Genomic DNA, 16,493 nt, shown 5'->3' on the forward strand with positions numbered 1-16,493 from the left:
ACAGGAGGCGGTGCCGGGGTGCGGGTCGGGTCTAGGCTCCCCGGATCCCACACCGTGGCTGGGAGGGACTCTCTTTGGCGGCCCCGGTCCTCTGGGTGACGAGGAAGGGTGGGTGGGTGGTTGTGCCGCGGTGGGAGTCCGCAGCCGGTGGGGCCTGGTCGCTCCGGGACGGCCCGCGCGCTCAGGGCTGCCTTTTCTCGCTGCCAGCTGTGCCGTTTCCCCCTGCGCTCCTCGGTCCCGCCGCGAGCCATGTCTCAGGTGAGCTGCTTCCTTTTTTCTTTCCCAGGGCATCTGTGTGCTTCAGGACTGGGGGACAGAGGCTGGCTTTCTCCGGAAGCGCCCTGCTCTGGTCCTCTCCTTCGGGCACCTGGACCTGAGGGGACGTGGGAAGGTTGACGGAAGCTGTCCGGTTGTGGGCGGGTTTCGGACCTGGGGGAAGGTCGGGAGCCGGCGGGGGAGGGGGCGGGTGTGTTAGGTCACCTCTTCCTCCTTTTCCCAGTGTTAGAATGAGGAGTGCTTTACTCTGTCCCTCGCTCCAGCTACCCCTTTCTCAGTCGTACATATTAAAGTTTGTTTATTTTTGAGAGAGGGAGAGAGGAAATCCCAAGCAGGCTCCTCGTTGTCAGCGCAGTCAGAAGTGGGGCTCCATCCCAGGAACCGTGAGATCATGACCTGAACCCAAATCGAGAGTCAGATCCTTAACCGGCTGAGCCACCCGACTGCCCCAGTCATATTCTAATTAAGCATGTACTTTCAGCACCTGTGTCAGTGGTCTCAAAGTGGAATTCCTGGACCAGCAGTATCCGCATCACGTGAGAACTTACTAGAAGCGTATAGTCATGAGCTCCCTTCCCATACCTTCTGAACCAGAAACTCTGGGTGTGCAGTTCAACAGTCACTCCCAAGTGACTCTGATGCGTGACCCATCCTGGGTGTGGGGGGTTCAGCTGGGGCAAACAAAATCTCTGGCAGTTGTTTCACAGAGGTGGGGGTAAGAAGGCCAACTGTTTGATTTAGTTCCTGTTTTTAGTTCTACTTCTCTGCCCTACATACATTGTCTCATGCTTGTCTCCAAATCCAGATGCTCTCCCAAATTTGCTGGGGAGTCCAGTTTCCATCTGTGCTGCAGATTCCGTTGTTGAGAAAATAGCTTCCTTTACTAGTCAGTAACCTTTATCGCTTAAACCTTTTTTTTTTTTAACTGTAAGATACAACTGCCATGCATCTGGAGCTCTTACTAGTTTGACCCCTTTTAAAATTTCTGCTCATGCTTAATGCTTCTGTGGGTTACTGAAGCAGTGCAAAAGCAGGCCGTGAAGTGGGGGCACATTATTACTCCTAACCCTGAGGGGAAAGCTTTTGGTTCCATTCTGGGATGGGGGACATGTCTTCCTTGGGTAGTCTTTCTTACTGCGTATCCTTGTTCTGTGACACTGCTTACATCGCCGGTAAGTTTCGTAGCCCTTTTTTCAGGAATGGCGCTAACCGTGTTGCCCTTGAGTGCATGCCCCTTTTTAAAGGTACTGCTGCTGTCTGCTGTAGCCGGTTGTTACCATGAAGATATTCTTGCTGGATCTCATTAAAATAGGCTGCTATTAAGGAAAATATACACTGCCTACTGAATACAAAGGGACTGACTTTGTTATTCGTTAAGTGTTCTAAGAGTCTAAGAACTTGAACAACAAAAGGCAGAAATCCATGTTGTTCGTGTGTATAATCCTTTATCTTTCACAAAATTGTAAATTATGTCAGGACAAATTTTATTTATTTTTTTCCTTTTCTCCAATTATGCAATAAAACAAAACAGCTAGGCTCTTACTAATTAGAATTCTGAAAACCCCCATTGCTACTCTGTGCATACACTGTCTACTCTCCATGGTGAGACTCATTTCACTCCTAATCAGGGCCTTTGGGAGCATGGGTGCTGGTTGTGCAGATATCTGTATATCATTTCAGGGGTCAGTGACATTCAGAGATGTGGCCATAGACTTCTCCCAGGAGGAGTGGGAATGGCTTCAGCCTACTCAAAGAGATTTGTACAGACATGTGATGTTGGAGAACTACAGCCACCTGGTTTCACTGGGTAAGTGTATTCCTTCTTATCTCCTCTAAGTCAGAATTTAAACTTGGGGACGGCTGTTGTAAATCTTCGTTTTCTGACTTAATATTCCCAAGGGAGGTATGTTAGTTTTCTTTTTGTTTGTTTTTTTCATTCATTCATTCATTATTTTAGGGAGAGAGAGGGAGAGGGAGTGTGTGAGTGGGGAGGGGCAGAGGGAGAAGGAGGGAGAGAATCTTAAACAGGCTTCACGTTCAGCAAGGAGCGTAATGTGGAGCTTGATCCCACAAGGCTGGGATCTTGACCTGAGCTGAAATCAAGAGTTGGGCGCTCAACTGACTGAGCCACCAGATGGCCCTCTTTTTTAACTTTTTAAGATGGATTATAAGCACTGAATCCTTAGCGTTCATGTTTACATCTGGTAGATATTTCTTTTTCGAAAAATTTTATTTATTTATGTTTAACATTTATTTATTTTGAGAGAGAGTAAGTGAGCGGGGGAAGGGCAGAGAGAGAGGGAGAGAGAATCCCATGCAATCCATGCTGCTAGTGCAGAGCCTGACACAGACACTTAACTGACTGAGCCGCCTAGGTGCCCCTAAAGATTTTATTTTATTTTTATTTTTTATTTATTTTTAATTCTTTTTTAATGTTTGTTTATTTTTGAGACAGAGAGAGACAGAGCATGAACAGGGGAGGGTCAGAGAGAGGGAGACACAGAATCTGAAACAGGCTCCAGGCTCTGAGCTGTCAGCACAGAGCCCCACGCGGGGCTCGAACTCACGGACCGTGAGATCATGACCTGAGCTGAAGTCAGCCGCTCAACCGACTGAACCACCCAGGTGCCCCTAAAGATTTTATTTTTAAGTAATTTCTACATGCAGTGTGGGGCTCAAACTCACAACCCTAAGATCAAGAGTTCCATGCCCTACCAACTGAGCCAGCCAGGTGCTTCTACATCTGGTATTTCTTTAAAAAATTTTTTAAAAAATATTTATTTATTTTTGAGAGAGAGAGAGAGAGTGCGTGTGAGCATGAACAGGCAAGGGGCAGAGAGAGAGAGAGAGAGAGAGAGAGAGACAAAGAGAGACAATCCGAAGCAGGTTCCAGGCTCCGAGCTGCCAGCACAGAGCCTGACGCTGGGCTCGAACCCATGAACTGTGAGATCATGACCTGAGCTGAAGTCGGATGCTTAACCGACTGAGCCACCCAGGCACCCTTGGCATTTCTTTTAATGGCTCCTCTTCTAGGGACTGAAGGACTGATTTTGAATTTATTTCCTTTTCTGCAAGCAGGTCTTAACATTTCTAAGCCATATGTGGTTTCCTTATTGGAGCAAGGCAAAGAGCCCTGGTTGGAGAAAAGAGGTGTGAGAAGAGATCTGTTTTCAGGTGAGTAAGTTAATAACAACCCAACTAATCAATGAGAATGCAATACTTTTTTGTATGTTGGTTGGAAAGTTTTCCCTTAAAGATAGCAGAGGTATGGAGACTATGAAGTCTTGCCCACACAGCTCCATAAGGAACCACGTTCACACCCACTTACCAGTCTGCCTTTAGTTCTCATCTTATGCTTTCCCCGCTTTCTTACAAATAGATGTGTGCTTTCTTTCCATCGTTAGCTCTGTCTGGGCTCTGGATTTCAATTCTTTTTGAATTCTCCCCCCTGTCTTTCTTGAAATTGACCTCTGTTTCTGTTGCCTAAGTTAAAAGGTATATATTTTTTCTGTGTACTACTGTTCCAGTTAGCCACCTTGGAAAGACTGATTCGTTGCTTTTTGGTTACCTGATGGCTTTATTCGTTCACTCACACATTCCTTTAATGTTTATTTAAAAGGCTTTCTCTTAGGTGCTACAGAGAGTAGAAAATATAAAAAAGTATAATAACCACCAAAGAAGTTATAGTCTAGTGAGATATAATAGGTCTGTAAATAATTTCATTAGATGTCCTCAAATTGTCAGTTCAGCAGTAAGGAAAAACGAATTCCTGTTTGTTTAGGCCTAGATGATTTGGATAGGGATAGTAGTAACAGAAGCAGAAAAGACAGGAAAGAGATCAGTTTTGGAGAGTAGGTGCTGAATTAGTAAGGAGATGTGCTTGGTGTGAGTAGAGGATGGTATTTCCAAGTGGAGAGATGCATAGGCTGTTGGAACAGATCATGGAAAACAGTTCAAGTTGGAGATGTAGATGTGGGAATTTTAACACTCAGAAGCAAAAATTGAAGCCCTGAGATTGAGCAGTGCCTGAAAACCTTCACCTTCAGTTGACAGGAGAATGGCTGGTGCAGCTCTTTAAAAACAAATGGCCGTGCCCTGCCCTGGAAGAGTCTATGGAGGGTGGACTAGAAGATCTATGGAGCCTAAATTCTTTATTCATGCAGGGTTCTGTAAGTTCTTCCGTTGATTCTGAAACGAACCTCTCCTGGAGGTACACTGACCTTCCGCTGAGATAACCGGAGACTGCCTCCGTGTGCCGGAAGCAGCAGCTTGGAAGGACTGGTGAGGGAGCAGGAGCAGGTGTCAGGAACACTGAGCTCCCTCTGTCGGGAGAGCGGTGGTTAATTGCACGTGCTGCAGACTTCCAGGAGGGTGTGGAAGGTACTGATGTGGGCTGAAGTCATGAGTGGAGCAAATGCGGGGAGAGTTCTTCATTTAAGTGTGAGCTGAAGAACAGTGTCCTCTTGTACATGTAAAAATAATAAAACCAATAAAACTGTGTACAGGGGAAGGGAGGGAAGAATTGCCGCTAGTCCCGCTACTTCCTCCCTCCCTCGCTTCCACCCATCTCTGTGCCCGGTGTGGGGCTTGAACTCATGACGTCAAGGGTCGAGAGTCTAATGCTCTCCCGAGGGACGAAGTGCCCCTCCGTTACCTTAATACAGCTTGTCCAGTTTTTGTGTGTTCATTCTAGTACCTCTGTCTCCCCTTTTTTTTTTTTCAAACAGAGTAGGATTTATTGGTGGCACAAAGGTGGGGGGCAGGGCTTGCCATGTGTCCAGGGGGCCACGATTAGGGATGTATTTGACCCCACAGTTATTTGGGATGAACTGTTTTTTCAGTCATCATATCTTCAAATTCATGCGCATTAGAGTTAGTGGAGCCCCACCTCTTGGAGATGTGGCTCTTCCGGCAGCAGGGAACTTGCACTTGGCCCTGTGTAGGGTGCCAATCACATGCTCCTTATTCTGCAGCTTGGTATGGATGGACATGATTTGGCCTGTGCGGACCCTGGCCATGGTGTCCTGGGGCTTTCCAAAGGTCCCCCCACGTGCCTGTCTGGAGCCCAGATTGGGGATAGCATGAGGTCAGACATGAAGGTCCACTGGAAAGGACTGCCTCCTCTAAGGCAACTCGTAGAAGCAACAGGCTGCATATACGACCGAGGAGGCTGCACACCAGGCCCCGTGGGGAGACAGCACGGTTGGCTTAATTGGCTGCAGTCCAGTACATTTTTGAAAGGTGAAATATCACACAGAAATAATGCATAAAACATAAATCTGCAGCTTAACCAATTACTAAGACACCCATGTAACCACCACTCGGGTCAGTAAATAGAACACTGCCAGGTCCCTAAGAACTTTCTGAGTGCTCACTCCTGCCCTCACTCAAAGGCAGCCTTCTCTTTAATGGGAGTAACTTACTTTGTTTTCTTTATAGCTTTGTCATCTGTTTGTGTCTGTAATCACTATAGTTTAGGTTTGTATGTTTGTGAACTTTACATAGAGGGGTTCATAATGTATATGTTGTGATTTGCTTCTGAAAAGTACTTTTAAGATTTATGCATTTTGCATATTACCCTAGAGGTCGTTTCATTGTACAGCTAAGCCTTCCCCCATTTATTCTATTATTGAGGCCTTCTTGGGTTGTTTGCGTTTTAGGGCTGTCGCAGGCAGTGTTACTATTGTCCCTGTACCCTGGCACGGGTTTCCTGGGGTGATATTTAGGGCTGGAATCTCTAGGTCAGAGGACAGTGACCCCCCTTCACATTATTAGATAATGCCAAAATGTTTTCCACAGTGCTTTTACTGACTTACGTTCTCACAAACACCGTACGTGGGGTCCTCTTGTTGCCCAAACTCACCAATGCCCAAAAGTTAGGCACCATAATACTCAACTCTCAGAAGAGTGTGCAGTGGTAGCTTGTGGCTTAAGCTTGCATTTCTGTGTCCTCCTCGTTAGGATAGTGGTGAGTGTCCCCGCCTGTCATAAACTTGCATTTCTCTGATTACTAATGTGGTTGAGCACCATTCTGTGTGTTTATGGGATATTTAGATACCGTCATTTGTGAAGTGCCTCTTGAAGGTTTTTGCTCATGTATTGGATGACTTACCTTTTTCTTACCGATTTGTAGACGTTACATATCTCAGATTCAGATTCTTTGCTAATTATTGTCACTCACTGCAAATATCTTCTCTCACATGTGGCCTACTTTCCCCCTTAATAACTTTTTTTGATGAATGGAAATTCTTAATTTTAGTGTGGTCAGATTTACCAATCTTTCCCTTTATGGTTGGACTGTTTAAGAAACTGTTTCTTACCATGAGGTCATAATGAAGACATCTTCCTGTATTTTCTCTTAAAAAGCCTGGTCTTTATGCCATTCACATTTAGGTCCATAGCCTATTTTAGGTCCATAGCCTATTTTGAGCTTATTCTTGTGCGTCATGTGAGTTACTCGTCAGTTTTGATCCCTTCTGTGAGCAGATCCAGTTCTCATAGCACTGATGTGTCTGTCCTTTCCTTTTGCTTGTCTTCAGTTTGTGATAACTTAAATACCATTTTTTGTGTATGTTTTTGGGTTCTCTGTTCTTTAGTGAATCTCTCTTTTTCTATCCTTGTATACATCTATTCAGTCTTAGTCATGGATTTAATAATGGATAACATTTTACTGTATTTGCCTTACGGCACCCTTTTTTTGCTGAATAATTTAAAAGTAAATTACAGGGGTGCCTGGGTGCTCAGTCAGTTAAGCATCTGACTCTTGATTTCGGCTCAGGTCATGACCTCATCGTTTGTGGGTTTGAGCCCTGCATCGGGCTGTGTGCTGTCAGCATGGAGCCTGCTTAGGATTCTCTCTCTGCCCCTTTCCTGCTTATGCTGTCTCTCTCTCTTTCAAAAGAAATTAAATTAAAAAAAATTTTTTTTAATAATTAAAAAAGTAAATTATAGACATCTCAACATTTCACTCTACAGTACTTCACTATCGATGAATAAATGGGACATTTCCTACATGAGCAGAATGTCATTTTTCATACCAAAATAACAGTTTTGCCTAGTATTTTTTAAATTATTTATTCATATAAGTTTTTAAATTTTTGGGGGGGAGAACGTGAGTGAGCGAGCACACACTGCGGGGCAGGGACAGAGAGAGGGAGAGCGGGTGAGTTGCCAGCAGGCTCCAGCCTCCACACTGAGCCCGATGCAGAGCTCGATCCCATGACTGTGAGATCATGACCTGAGCCAAAATCAAGAGTCAGTTGCTTAACTGACTGAGCCAAACCAGGTGCCCCTAGTATTTTTTTTAAGTGCACTGTCCATATACATAAATGCGTCACAAGTGCGTGCTGGTTGTCCTGCCCTGCAGGATAATGAAACGTTTCTGTTTCTCTGTATGTCCTGTAACTTTCATTGTAATGTATTCATTTTGATATTTTAAGACTTTGGGCCTTGTTTAAGTCACATTGAGATGTTAATTTTATTTAAGCAAGTTTGAAGCCATCAGTTCTAACCTCTCTCCTATGTATGTGGCTCCGGGACAGCCCTGTCTTTAAAGGCTTTGTGGGTCTGTTGTACTTGTCTTGCATATGCACCTCCTACTGGCCTTTCCGAACTTGCGCGGTTTGTTCACCTTTGTTTCCGTTTTCACAGTTTCTGGTATGTGATGGAGGGTCAGATCCATGCACGTGCAACTCAGGGATGAGCCCAGGATTTCTTTTTTTTTTTTTTTTTTTTAATTTTTTTTAATGTTTATTTATTTTTGAGACAGAGACAGAGCATGAGCAGGGAGGGGGCAGAGAGAGAGGGAGACACAGGATGTGAAGCAGGCTCCAGGCTCTGAGCTGTCAGCACAGAGCCCGACGCGGGGCTCGAACTCACGGACCGTGAGATCATGACCTGAGCCGAAGTCGGACGCTTAACCGACTGAGCCACCCAGGCGCCCTGAGCCCAGGATTTCATACACAACTTTACAGGAGCACTTTCCTGAGCTACCTCTCCTACATGTTTTGGCTCCCAGGCCCCCCTCTTTCAAGTCTTCTGGGTAGAAAGGCAGACCTTTAGTTTCCCCTCTGCTCTGTATTTCCTGCAACTGTGTCTGCCTCTGTAGCTGAGTAACAAGGAGACAGGGAGAAAAAGAATAAAAGTGGGTGGGATCCCTGTGCTCTTGGGAACATGGATTTTTCTGCCGAGAGAGAAAACTCCTTTCGTAGAGTTTTAAGAGCCTGTATGGCCACCACTGCTGCTAGATGCCTTGGGGTTAGGCAGGAATGGGAAATGAACAGACAAAAGATAAGATTTCTGACTAGTATAGACCCTCTTTCCCATTCCTCAGACCAGAAATAGAGGCTTCTCTGGCAGCTCTTTCTCCTCATACCTACTGCCCAGTTCCTGGTCTCATGCTGCCTTTGGCTTTAAGCGTGAAGAATTTGGAGGGGGAAAAAAACCTAAGAAACTCACCACCAGTTCACTGTTACTTTAAGGTCTGATTTCCTTCTCTACTCACCTTGCTACCCTTTGCTTTTTAGGGCTCTTAGATGTGCATTCTGTGCACAGCGTTTACCTACATGCAGTAGGAGAGACAGGTCAGAGTGCACGAACTCCATCTTTACACGACTGGAACCATTCATCTTGTGTTTTGTAAGTGGAAAAAAAAAGCAAAGTTATAGCATGTAGAAAGAGGATACTAATAAAATGAGAATAGGAAGTTCAGTCTAGATTGAACAGGAGTATAAAGTAAAGTAAAAGGAGGAAAGTGGTGGGAATTAAGGATGGTTAGGGAAAACATCGGTCAGATCGTGCAGGTGCTTTACAAGCCATGTTAATGAACCTAGAGCTCCTCCCTGTTAGGGAGTCATTAAAAGATTTTAGGCAGGCGAGCGTTTTATCTTAGCTAACGTTTGGAAAACAGGTTTGTCGGAAGCAAGACTAGGAAACAGCTCTCATCTAGGAGGTGTTGCCTTGACCTCGGCCAGATGTAATCACATGAAGTATGGAGGGGTCCAGGGAATGAGTGGAGGAACGCAGGTTGGTAACAAAGTAAGGAAGTGGACTCAAAGGGACCTGGAGATTGAGTAGATAAAAGACCCGAAGAAGCCTGAGGAAACGTAGTTGACGGCACTCTCCATGGCGTTACTCGGGGAAAAAAAAAGTGAAGGGGAAGGAAAGACTGTCAATTTGTGACTGAGTTTTGGGGCTTTGTGGGATACTTGAATATATCAGTTCAGTAGGTAAGTGGGTATCATTCTGGAGCTTAAAGAGATCACAGTGCTTCTCAAATTTCAGTCATTTCGAGAGTTTTAAAGCACATATTTCAGACCCTACTCTGGAAAAATCTAAGTCATTACATTTGGTGTAGAACCCAAGAATTTGCATTTTTTATTTTTTTAATTTATTTTGAGAGAGGGAGCACGTGAGAGAGCGTGAGTGGGGGAGAGGCCGAGAGAATCCTAAGCAGGCTCCACGCGGACAGTGACACAGGGCTCAATCTCAACGAACCATGAGATCATGACCTGAGCTGAAATCAAGAGTCAGATGCTTAACTAACTGAGCCGTGCAGGCGCCCCAAGAATTTGCATTTTTTAAGTTTATTTATTTTGAGAGAGAGAGAGAGAGAGACAGTGCGAGTAGGGGAGGGGTAGAGAGAGAGGGAGAGAGAGAATCCAAGCAGGCTCTGTGCTGCCAGTGCAGAGCCTGATGTGGGGCTCAAACTCACGAAACTGTGAGATCCTGACCTTAACCGAAACCAGGAGTCCTACGCTTAACTGGCTTAACCGAGGTGCCCCCCAAATTTGTATTTTTAACAAGCCCCCAGATGCTGATACTGAGCTAAAGTACATATATGGGAGTTATTTTCACAGCTTCGTAAAATTTTGAATCTTCCGTGTAAACTCCCTGCATTCCCCGTATGTTGTTGAACTTATTCTTAAGCAGCTTTACCTAGTTTCTTTTTTTACAAGTTATATTGCTTTTCTGCAGGAGTGCTAGTGAATTTGTATATTTATATCCCTCAGTCTTTATTGTAGCAATAAAAATACCCTAAACCTTTCTTTGCTATAAATACTGTAATGTTTTTTTTTAATTAATAAACTTCTTAAAAAGTAGTTTCAGGTTCACGTCAAAATTAAGTGGAAGGTACCAAGAGTTCCTATATACCCCACCCCCACCACAACTTCTCACACCGTGGACATCCCATACCACAATCTCATATCACAATAGTACATTTGTTACAACTGATGAACCTAGATTGACACATCATCACACAAAGTCCATAGTTCACATTAGAGTTCATTCGTGGTGGTGTGTGTATTCTGAGGGTTTTTTTTTTTTTTTAATTTTTTTTTTTTTTTTAACGTTTATTTATTTTTGAGACAGAGAGAGACAGAGCATGAACAGGGGAGGAGCAGAGAGAGAGGGAGACACAGAATCTGAAACAGGCTCCAGGCTCTGAGCTGTCAGCACAGAGCCCGACGCGGGGCTCGAACTCACGGACCGTGAGATCATGACCTGAGCCGAAGTCGGACGCTTAACCGACCGAGCCACCCAGGCGCCCCTGTATTCTGAGGGTTTTGACAAATGTATAATGAATGACATGTGTCCACCATTTTAGTAGCATACAGAATACTTTTACTTTCCTAAAAATCCTTCACGATCTGCGTGTTCCTCTCCCCCCACCCCGTCCCGCAACCCCTGGCAAACACTGATCTTTTTATTATCTCCATGGTTTTGCCTTTTCCAGTGTGTCATATAGTTGGAATCATACAGTAGTTAGCGTTTTCACATTGGCTTCTTTCACTCAACATTGTGCATGTAAAGTTCCTTTATACCTTTTCATGGGTCAACAGTTTGTGTCTTTTTAGTGCCGAATAACATTCTATTGTCTGGATGAAGTACAGTTTACTTTTGCATTCTCCTACTGAAGGATATCTTGGTGGCTTCCAAGTTTTGGCAATTTTAAAGAAAACTGCTATAAACATTCATATGCAGGCTTTTGTGTGAATATAACTTTTGAATTAATTCGGGGAGATACCAAAGAGTGCAATTGTTGAATCATGTGGTGAGAGTATGTTTGGTTAAGAAACTGCCAAACTATTTTCCAAAGCGGTTCTACCATTTTGCATCCCCACCAGCAATGAATGATAGTTCCCGTTGCTTCACATCTTTGCTAGCATTTGATGTTAGTGGATTGGATTTTGGCCATTCTAATAAGTGTGTACTGGTATCTCATTTTAATTTAGAATTCTCTCATAACATGATGTCGAATATCTTCCCATATTCTTACTTGCCACCTGTGTATCTTCTTTGGTGCAGTGTCTATTTGGGTCTTTTGTCCAATTTAAAATTGTATTGTTCATTTTCTCATTGAGTTTTAAGAGTTCTTTGTATATTTTGGATGCTAGGTCTAAACAGATATGTCTTTTGCACATATTTTATCCCAGTTTGCAGCTTGTCTTCCCATTCTCTTGACGCTGGTTTTTACAGAGCATAAGTTTTTTATTTTAATGAAGTCCATCCAGCTTATCAATTACTTTCATAGATCATGCTTTTGGTTGTTGTATCTAAAAAGCCATTGCCATATCTAAGGTCATCTAGGTTTCCCCGTGTTATCTTCTAGGAGTTTTATAGTTTTGTGTATTACATTTAGGTCTATGACCATTTTGAGTTAATTTTGGTCAAGAGTGTAAGGTCTGTGTCTTAATTCATTTTAATGCATATGGATGCATAGTTGTTCCAGGACCCATTGTTGAAAAGATGTCTTTGCTCCTTTGTCAAAGATCAGTTGACTATAATTATTCTGGTCTATTTCTGAGTTCTCTACTCTGTTCCATTGATCTACTTGTCTTTCTCTAGCACCAAACTGTCTTCGTTACTATAAGTTTAGAGTAAGTCTTCAGGTTAGGTAGTATCAGTCCTCCAACTTTGTTCTTTCCCTTAAATACTCTGTTAAGTATTCTAGGTCTTTTGCTTCTCAATATAAACTTTAGAATAAGTTTGTTGAGATCTATAAATTGCTTTCTGGGATTTCATTGAGTCTGTAGATCAGGTTGGTAAGTGTTGTAGACCCTAAGTCTAAAGTTCTCTCTTGTCTAGCAAAAGAGCGGGGTACAGGATTAAAGCGAGAGATGGCTAATGTCTGGGAATAGACAAGAGCACCGAATAAGGGTCTTTGCCCCGTTTTTATTGGGATCAGAAGGGTAACATGGCGACGGATGTGCACATAGTGACAATGAATCTGTGAACATTAACTCATGGACGTGGCGGAAAGGGGGTCTTGAAGATATTTGGGGTTAGGTGTTTGGGTTAATACAAAACAAAATCCTGGCGCCAGGCGGCGGGGGGGTCTTGAAGATATTTGGGGTTAGGTGTTTGGGTTAATACAAAACAAAATCCTGGCGCCGGGCGGCGGGGCGGAAGGTTGTTTACAGTGGACATGGGGCACCACCTCTGTTTATCTCAGCCTAGGGGATGAGACAGGTAGGGCGAGTAATTTCAGGGTTGACAAGGCACCTTTTCTTTTGTTAACCATCTCCGCTCAGGGCAACTTTGCCTGCAGCGCAGAGTACCATCTACAGCCCAATTTACCTGTTTATCTAACTTGGTCCTTCCCTCCTTTCTGCTATAGTACTAAATTGGGGGGCACTTCTGCCCTGAATGCCTAATCTTGTTTATTTCACATACCTCTGTTCTATATTGGTACCTTTGCACCTCCCTATTCTGGGAGCTTTTCCCCTCCCTCTCTATTCTGGGGGCTCTGCACCCCCTCGCTGTTCTCGGATGCCCTTGCCCCTCCCTCTCTATTCTGGGGTGCCTTTGCACCTCCCTGTTCTGGGGTCCTGATCTTATTACCCAAACTCGGGTGTGAGCATCTTATGGCTTTGTCCTTCTTTATGCCTTTGTAACCCATTGGTGTAAGCCCGGGGGATTCCTAAGCTTATTTCCCACAGGTAAGAATTGACATCTTGACAATATTGAGGCTTCTTATTATTGTGGAATATTTCTGTCTCTCCTGTTACTTCTTATTTCATATCTTTCATCAGAGTTTTGTAGTTTTCCTCATACAAATCTGGTACATGTTCTATTGGGTTTATACCTAAGTATTTCATTTTTTTGGTATGCTAATACAAATAGTAATGTCTCAGTTTCATACTGCATTTGTTCATTGCTGGTATATGGGAAAGACTGACTTTTGTACATTGACTTTGTATCCTGCAACCTTGTTATAATTACTTATTCCAGGTTTTTGGTAAGTTTTCTCAGAATCTCTGCATAGATAATACTGATATCTGCCAAAAAAAAGTTTTATTTCTTCCTTGCCAATCTGTATACCTTTTATTTACTTTTCATGTCTTTTTTTTTAATGTTTATTTTTGAGAGAGAGAGAGACAGCACGAGCAGGGGAGGAGCAGAGGGAGAGGGAGACACAGAATCTGAAACAGGCTCCACGCTCTGAGCTGTCAGCACAGAGCTCGACGCGGGGCTCGAACTCACAAACCATGAGATCATGACCTGAGCTGAAGTCGGAGGCTCAACCGACTGAGCCACCCAGGTTCCCCTCGTTTTTTTTTTTTAATGTTTATTTTAGAGAGAGAGAGAGACCAACAGAGCATGAGCCAGGGAGGGGCAGAGAGAGAGGGAGACACAGGATTGGAAGCAGGCTCCAGGCTCTGAGCTGTCAGTACAGGGCCTGACGCGGGGCTTGAACTCATGAACCACGAGATCGTGACCTTAGCTGAAGTCAGACGCCTGACTGACCCACCCAGGCACCCCCTTTTCATGTCTTTTTTTTTTTTTTTTTTTCAACATTTATTTATTTTTGGGACAGAGAGAGACAGAGCATGAACGGGGGAGGGGCAGAGAGAGAGGGAGACACAGAATCGGAAACAGGCTCCAGGCTCCGAGCCATCAGCCCAGAGCCTGACGCGGGGCTCGAACTCACGGACCGTGAGATCGTGACCTGGCTGAAGTCGGACGCTTAACCGACTGCGCCACCCAGGCGCCCCCATGTCTTTTTATATTAACTAAGAATTCCATCATGGCATTGAAAAGCAGTGCTGAGAAGGGACATCCTTCCTGTGTTCACATTTAGCAGGAAAGCTTCAGATTTTTCACCATTAAGTCTGACATTACCTGTAGATTTTTTGGTGTTCTTTATAGCTTGAGGAAATTCCACTCTATTCCTAATTTGTTGAGGTTTTTTTTTTTTTTTTTTTTTTTTTTTTTTTTTATGAATGGGTGTTGGATCTTGCAAGGCATGTCTACTGATGGTATGTCTCCTCAGTTTTTGTCTCAGAAAATCTTTATTTCTCCTTCACCTTTGAAGTATAATTTTGTAGGGTACACAATTCTAGGTTGGTGGATTTTTTTTCTCTCCACATTGTAGTATATGAAGTACTTCCTCAATGATCTTAAGTAACGTGATAGAGCATTTTTTTTTCATGAGAAGAGAGTCAATGCATCTAAAATTTTTTGCTTTGAGCATATTAGGTGCTGATTTATCATAGGAACCCTTTGTTACATTAAGAATGAATCTTTGTATCCCTTTAGGCTTTTAATAAGTGTGAGTGCTTTGTTATAGCAGATCCATTTGGGAATTACCAAAAAGCGTGTGGGCATAGTAGGCGATTGAAGAAGGGGAGGTGATGTTGAGTGAAGGAAGAGGGGGGTGAGGAATATATAATTAGCGTTCTATTTATGTCTTGTACCTAATTTTCTTGGTTGTGCTTTTGACTCTCATTGGTCTGGGAAACCATAATATAGATAATATACTAACTCTGTGCAGTTAACATCAATGGCTTTTTCTAATATCATGAAATATCTAGGTTCACCTGACTTATAATATATTTCAGTTCCCAACTAATTTCTTGAATGAAGCCTTTGTTTATCTGTTGCAGTGATTTTTATATGTTGTTTCTGATCTTTTATACAATTTTTACTCTAAATATAATGATAATACTCCTTTCTTACATCATTAATTGTTTTCTTCTGTGTCCTCTTTATTTCCCTATTTAATTTCTCAGCTCATGAAAAGAATTATTCAGTTTATATCCCCAGGGCTCTTACTGAGGTGCTCAGTAGATATGAGATTGGTTTATAGAGGAGTCAGGAAAGTAATGTAAGATTTTCCCTTTACTGGGGCGCCTGGGTGGCTTCGTTGATTAAGCATCCGACTTCAGCTCAGGACATGATCTCGCAGGTTCAAGCCCCGTGTCGGATTCTGTGCTGACAGCTCGGAGCCTGGAGCCTGTTTCGGATTCTCTGTCTCCCTCTCTCTTTGTCCCACGCTGCTTATGCTCTCTCTCTGTCTCTCAAAAATAAATAAGCATTAAAAAAAATATTTATGCTTTATTGAGATCATTTTCTTAACTGTTATTTCACTCTCTCCTGTATCCTAATCTTTCATTTTTACATGCCTACCCTATAAATATAGATCTTGATCCTTTGTTCAGATATGTATTAAAGCAATAGATCTATTTATATTTCCTAGAAGCTTATGGTCAGTGATGATAAAAGATAGCACCCCCTCAAACAAAATAAATGTCAAAGTGTGTTTTAGAGGAAAATGAAGTTTTTAATGTGTTTTTGGATGTAATTTTAAACTTCCAGAAAGCTTGCAAGAATAGTATAAAGAATAACCACAAGCTTGTTACTGAAATTTACCTACTGCTGACATTTTACCTTGTTTGTTCTATCCTTTGGTATATGCTTTTTTTCTTGAAACATCTGAGAATAAGTTGCATACATCATGGCCTTTTACTCCTACATATTTCCTAAGAATTAGGATATGAGTGAATATATTTTTTAAAAAGTCTTCATATTATTCATATTATAGTTTCTGTTCCCCCCCAAAATGATAAAGTTAGCCTGGAGAAAATCGGGGCCTGTGTTTGTCTATCAAAAGCATCTGATGGAAAGACACTGTTATACCAAAGTAGAGTGTCAGCTGTCAGTTTGGAAAGTAGAGTTAGAGTGAGAGTCATAGACCGTCATTGCCAGAGGTACCTTTTACTTACTTGGCCATTTAGAATAAGTTACTGTAAGGTGTTCCAAAGGCATTAAGTAAACAGAGTATGATGTCTTTGTGGGACGTGAGGAACATTTGTAGTTTATTAGCAGCATTATGAAATTGTCTTTGTCAAGTCATTTTGGCCTCAGATAAAGTTTAAGTGGAGCTGAGGACTGAAACCCATCCTTCCCAATTATTTATCTTCGTGTTCTGTTTT

The 16,493-nt window shown here is 42.9% G+C and overlaps 1 protein-coding gene and 1 pseudogene across 6 annotated transcripts in view; one reads left to right on the forward strand and one right to left on the reverse strand.

Annotated features, from left to right (window-relative positions):
• Positions 1 to 16,493, forward strand: part of LOC125915084 (zinc finger protein 140) — a 23,888-nt gene continuing 7,395 nt past the window's right edge. For 4 of the 6 annotated variants that reach the window (XR_007455565.1, XR_007455566.1, XR_007455564.1 and 1 more), the window contains exons 1-2: positions 167 to 2,083; positions 3,355 to 3,450. Coding sequence is in view for 3 of the 6 variants with exons in the window: in XM_049620730.1 (XP_049476687.1) it covers positions 1,876 to 2,083; positions 3,355 to 3,450 (304 nt within the window). In the remaining 3 variants the exon portion in view is untranslated. Of the gene's footprint in view, positions 19 to 166; positions 2,084 to 3,354; positions 3,451 to 16,493 lie in introns of those variants that run through there. The other 2 variants (XM_049620731.1, XM_049620732.1) reach the window with 2 other exon arrangements.
• On the reverse strand, positions 5,389 to 5,498 carry LOC125915090 (uncharacterized; annotated as a pseudogene).

The sequence above is a fragment of the Panthera uncia genome, assembly GCF_023721935.1.
Source record: "Panthera uncia isolate 11264 chromosome D3 unlocalized genomic scaffold, Puncia_PCG_1.0 HiC_scaffold_9, whole genome shotgun sequence".
NCBI classification, from domain to species: domain Eukaryota; kingdom Metazoa; phylum Chordata; class Mammalia; order Carnivora; family Felidae; genus Panthera; species Panthera uncia.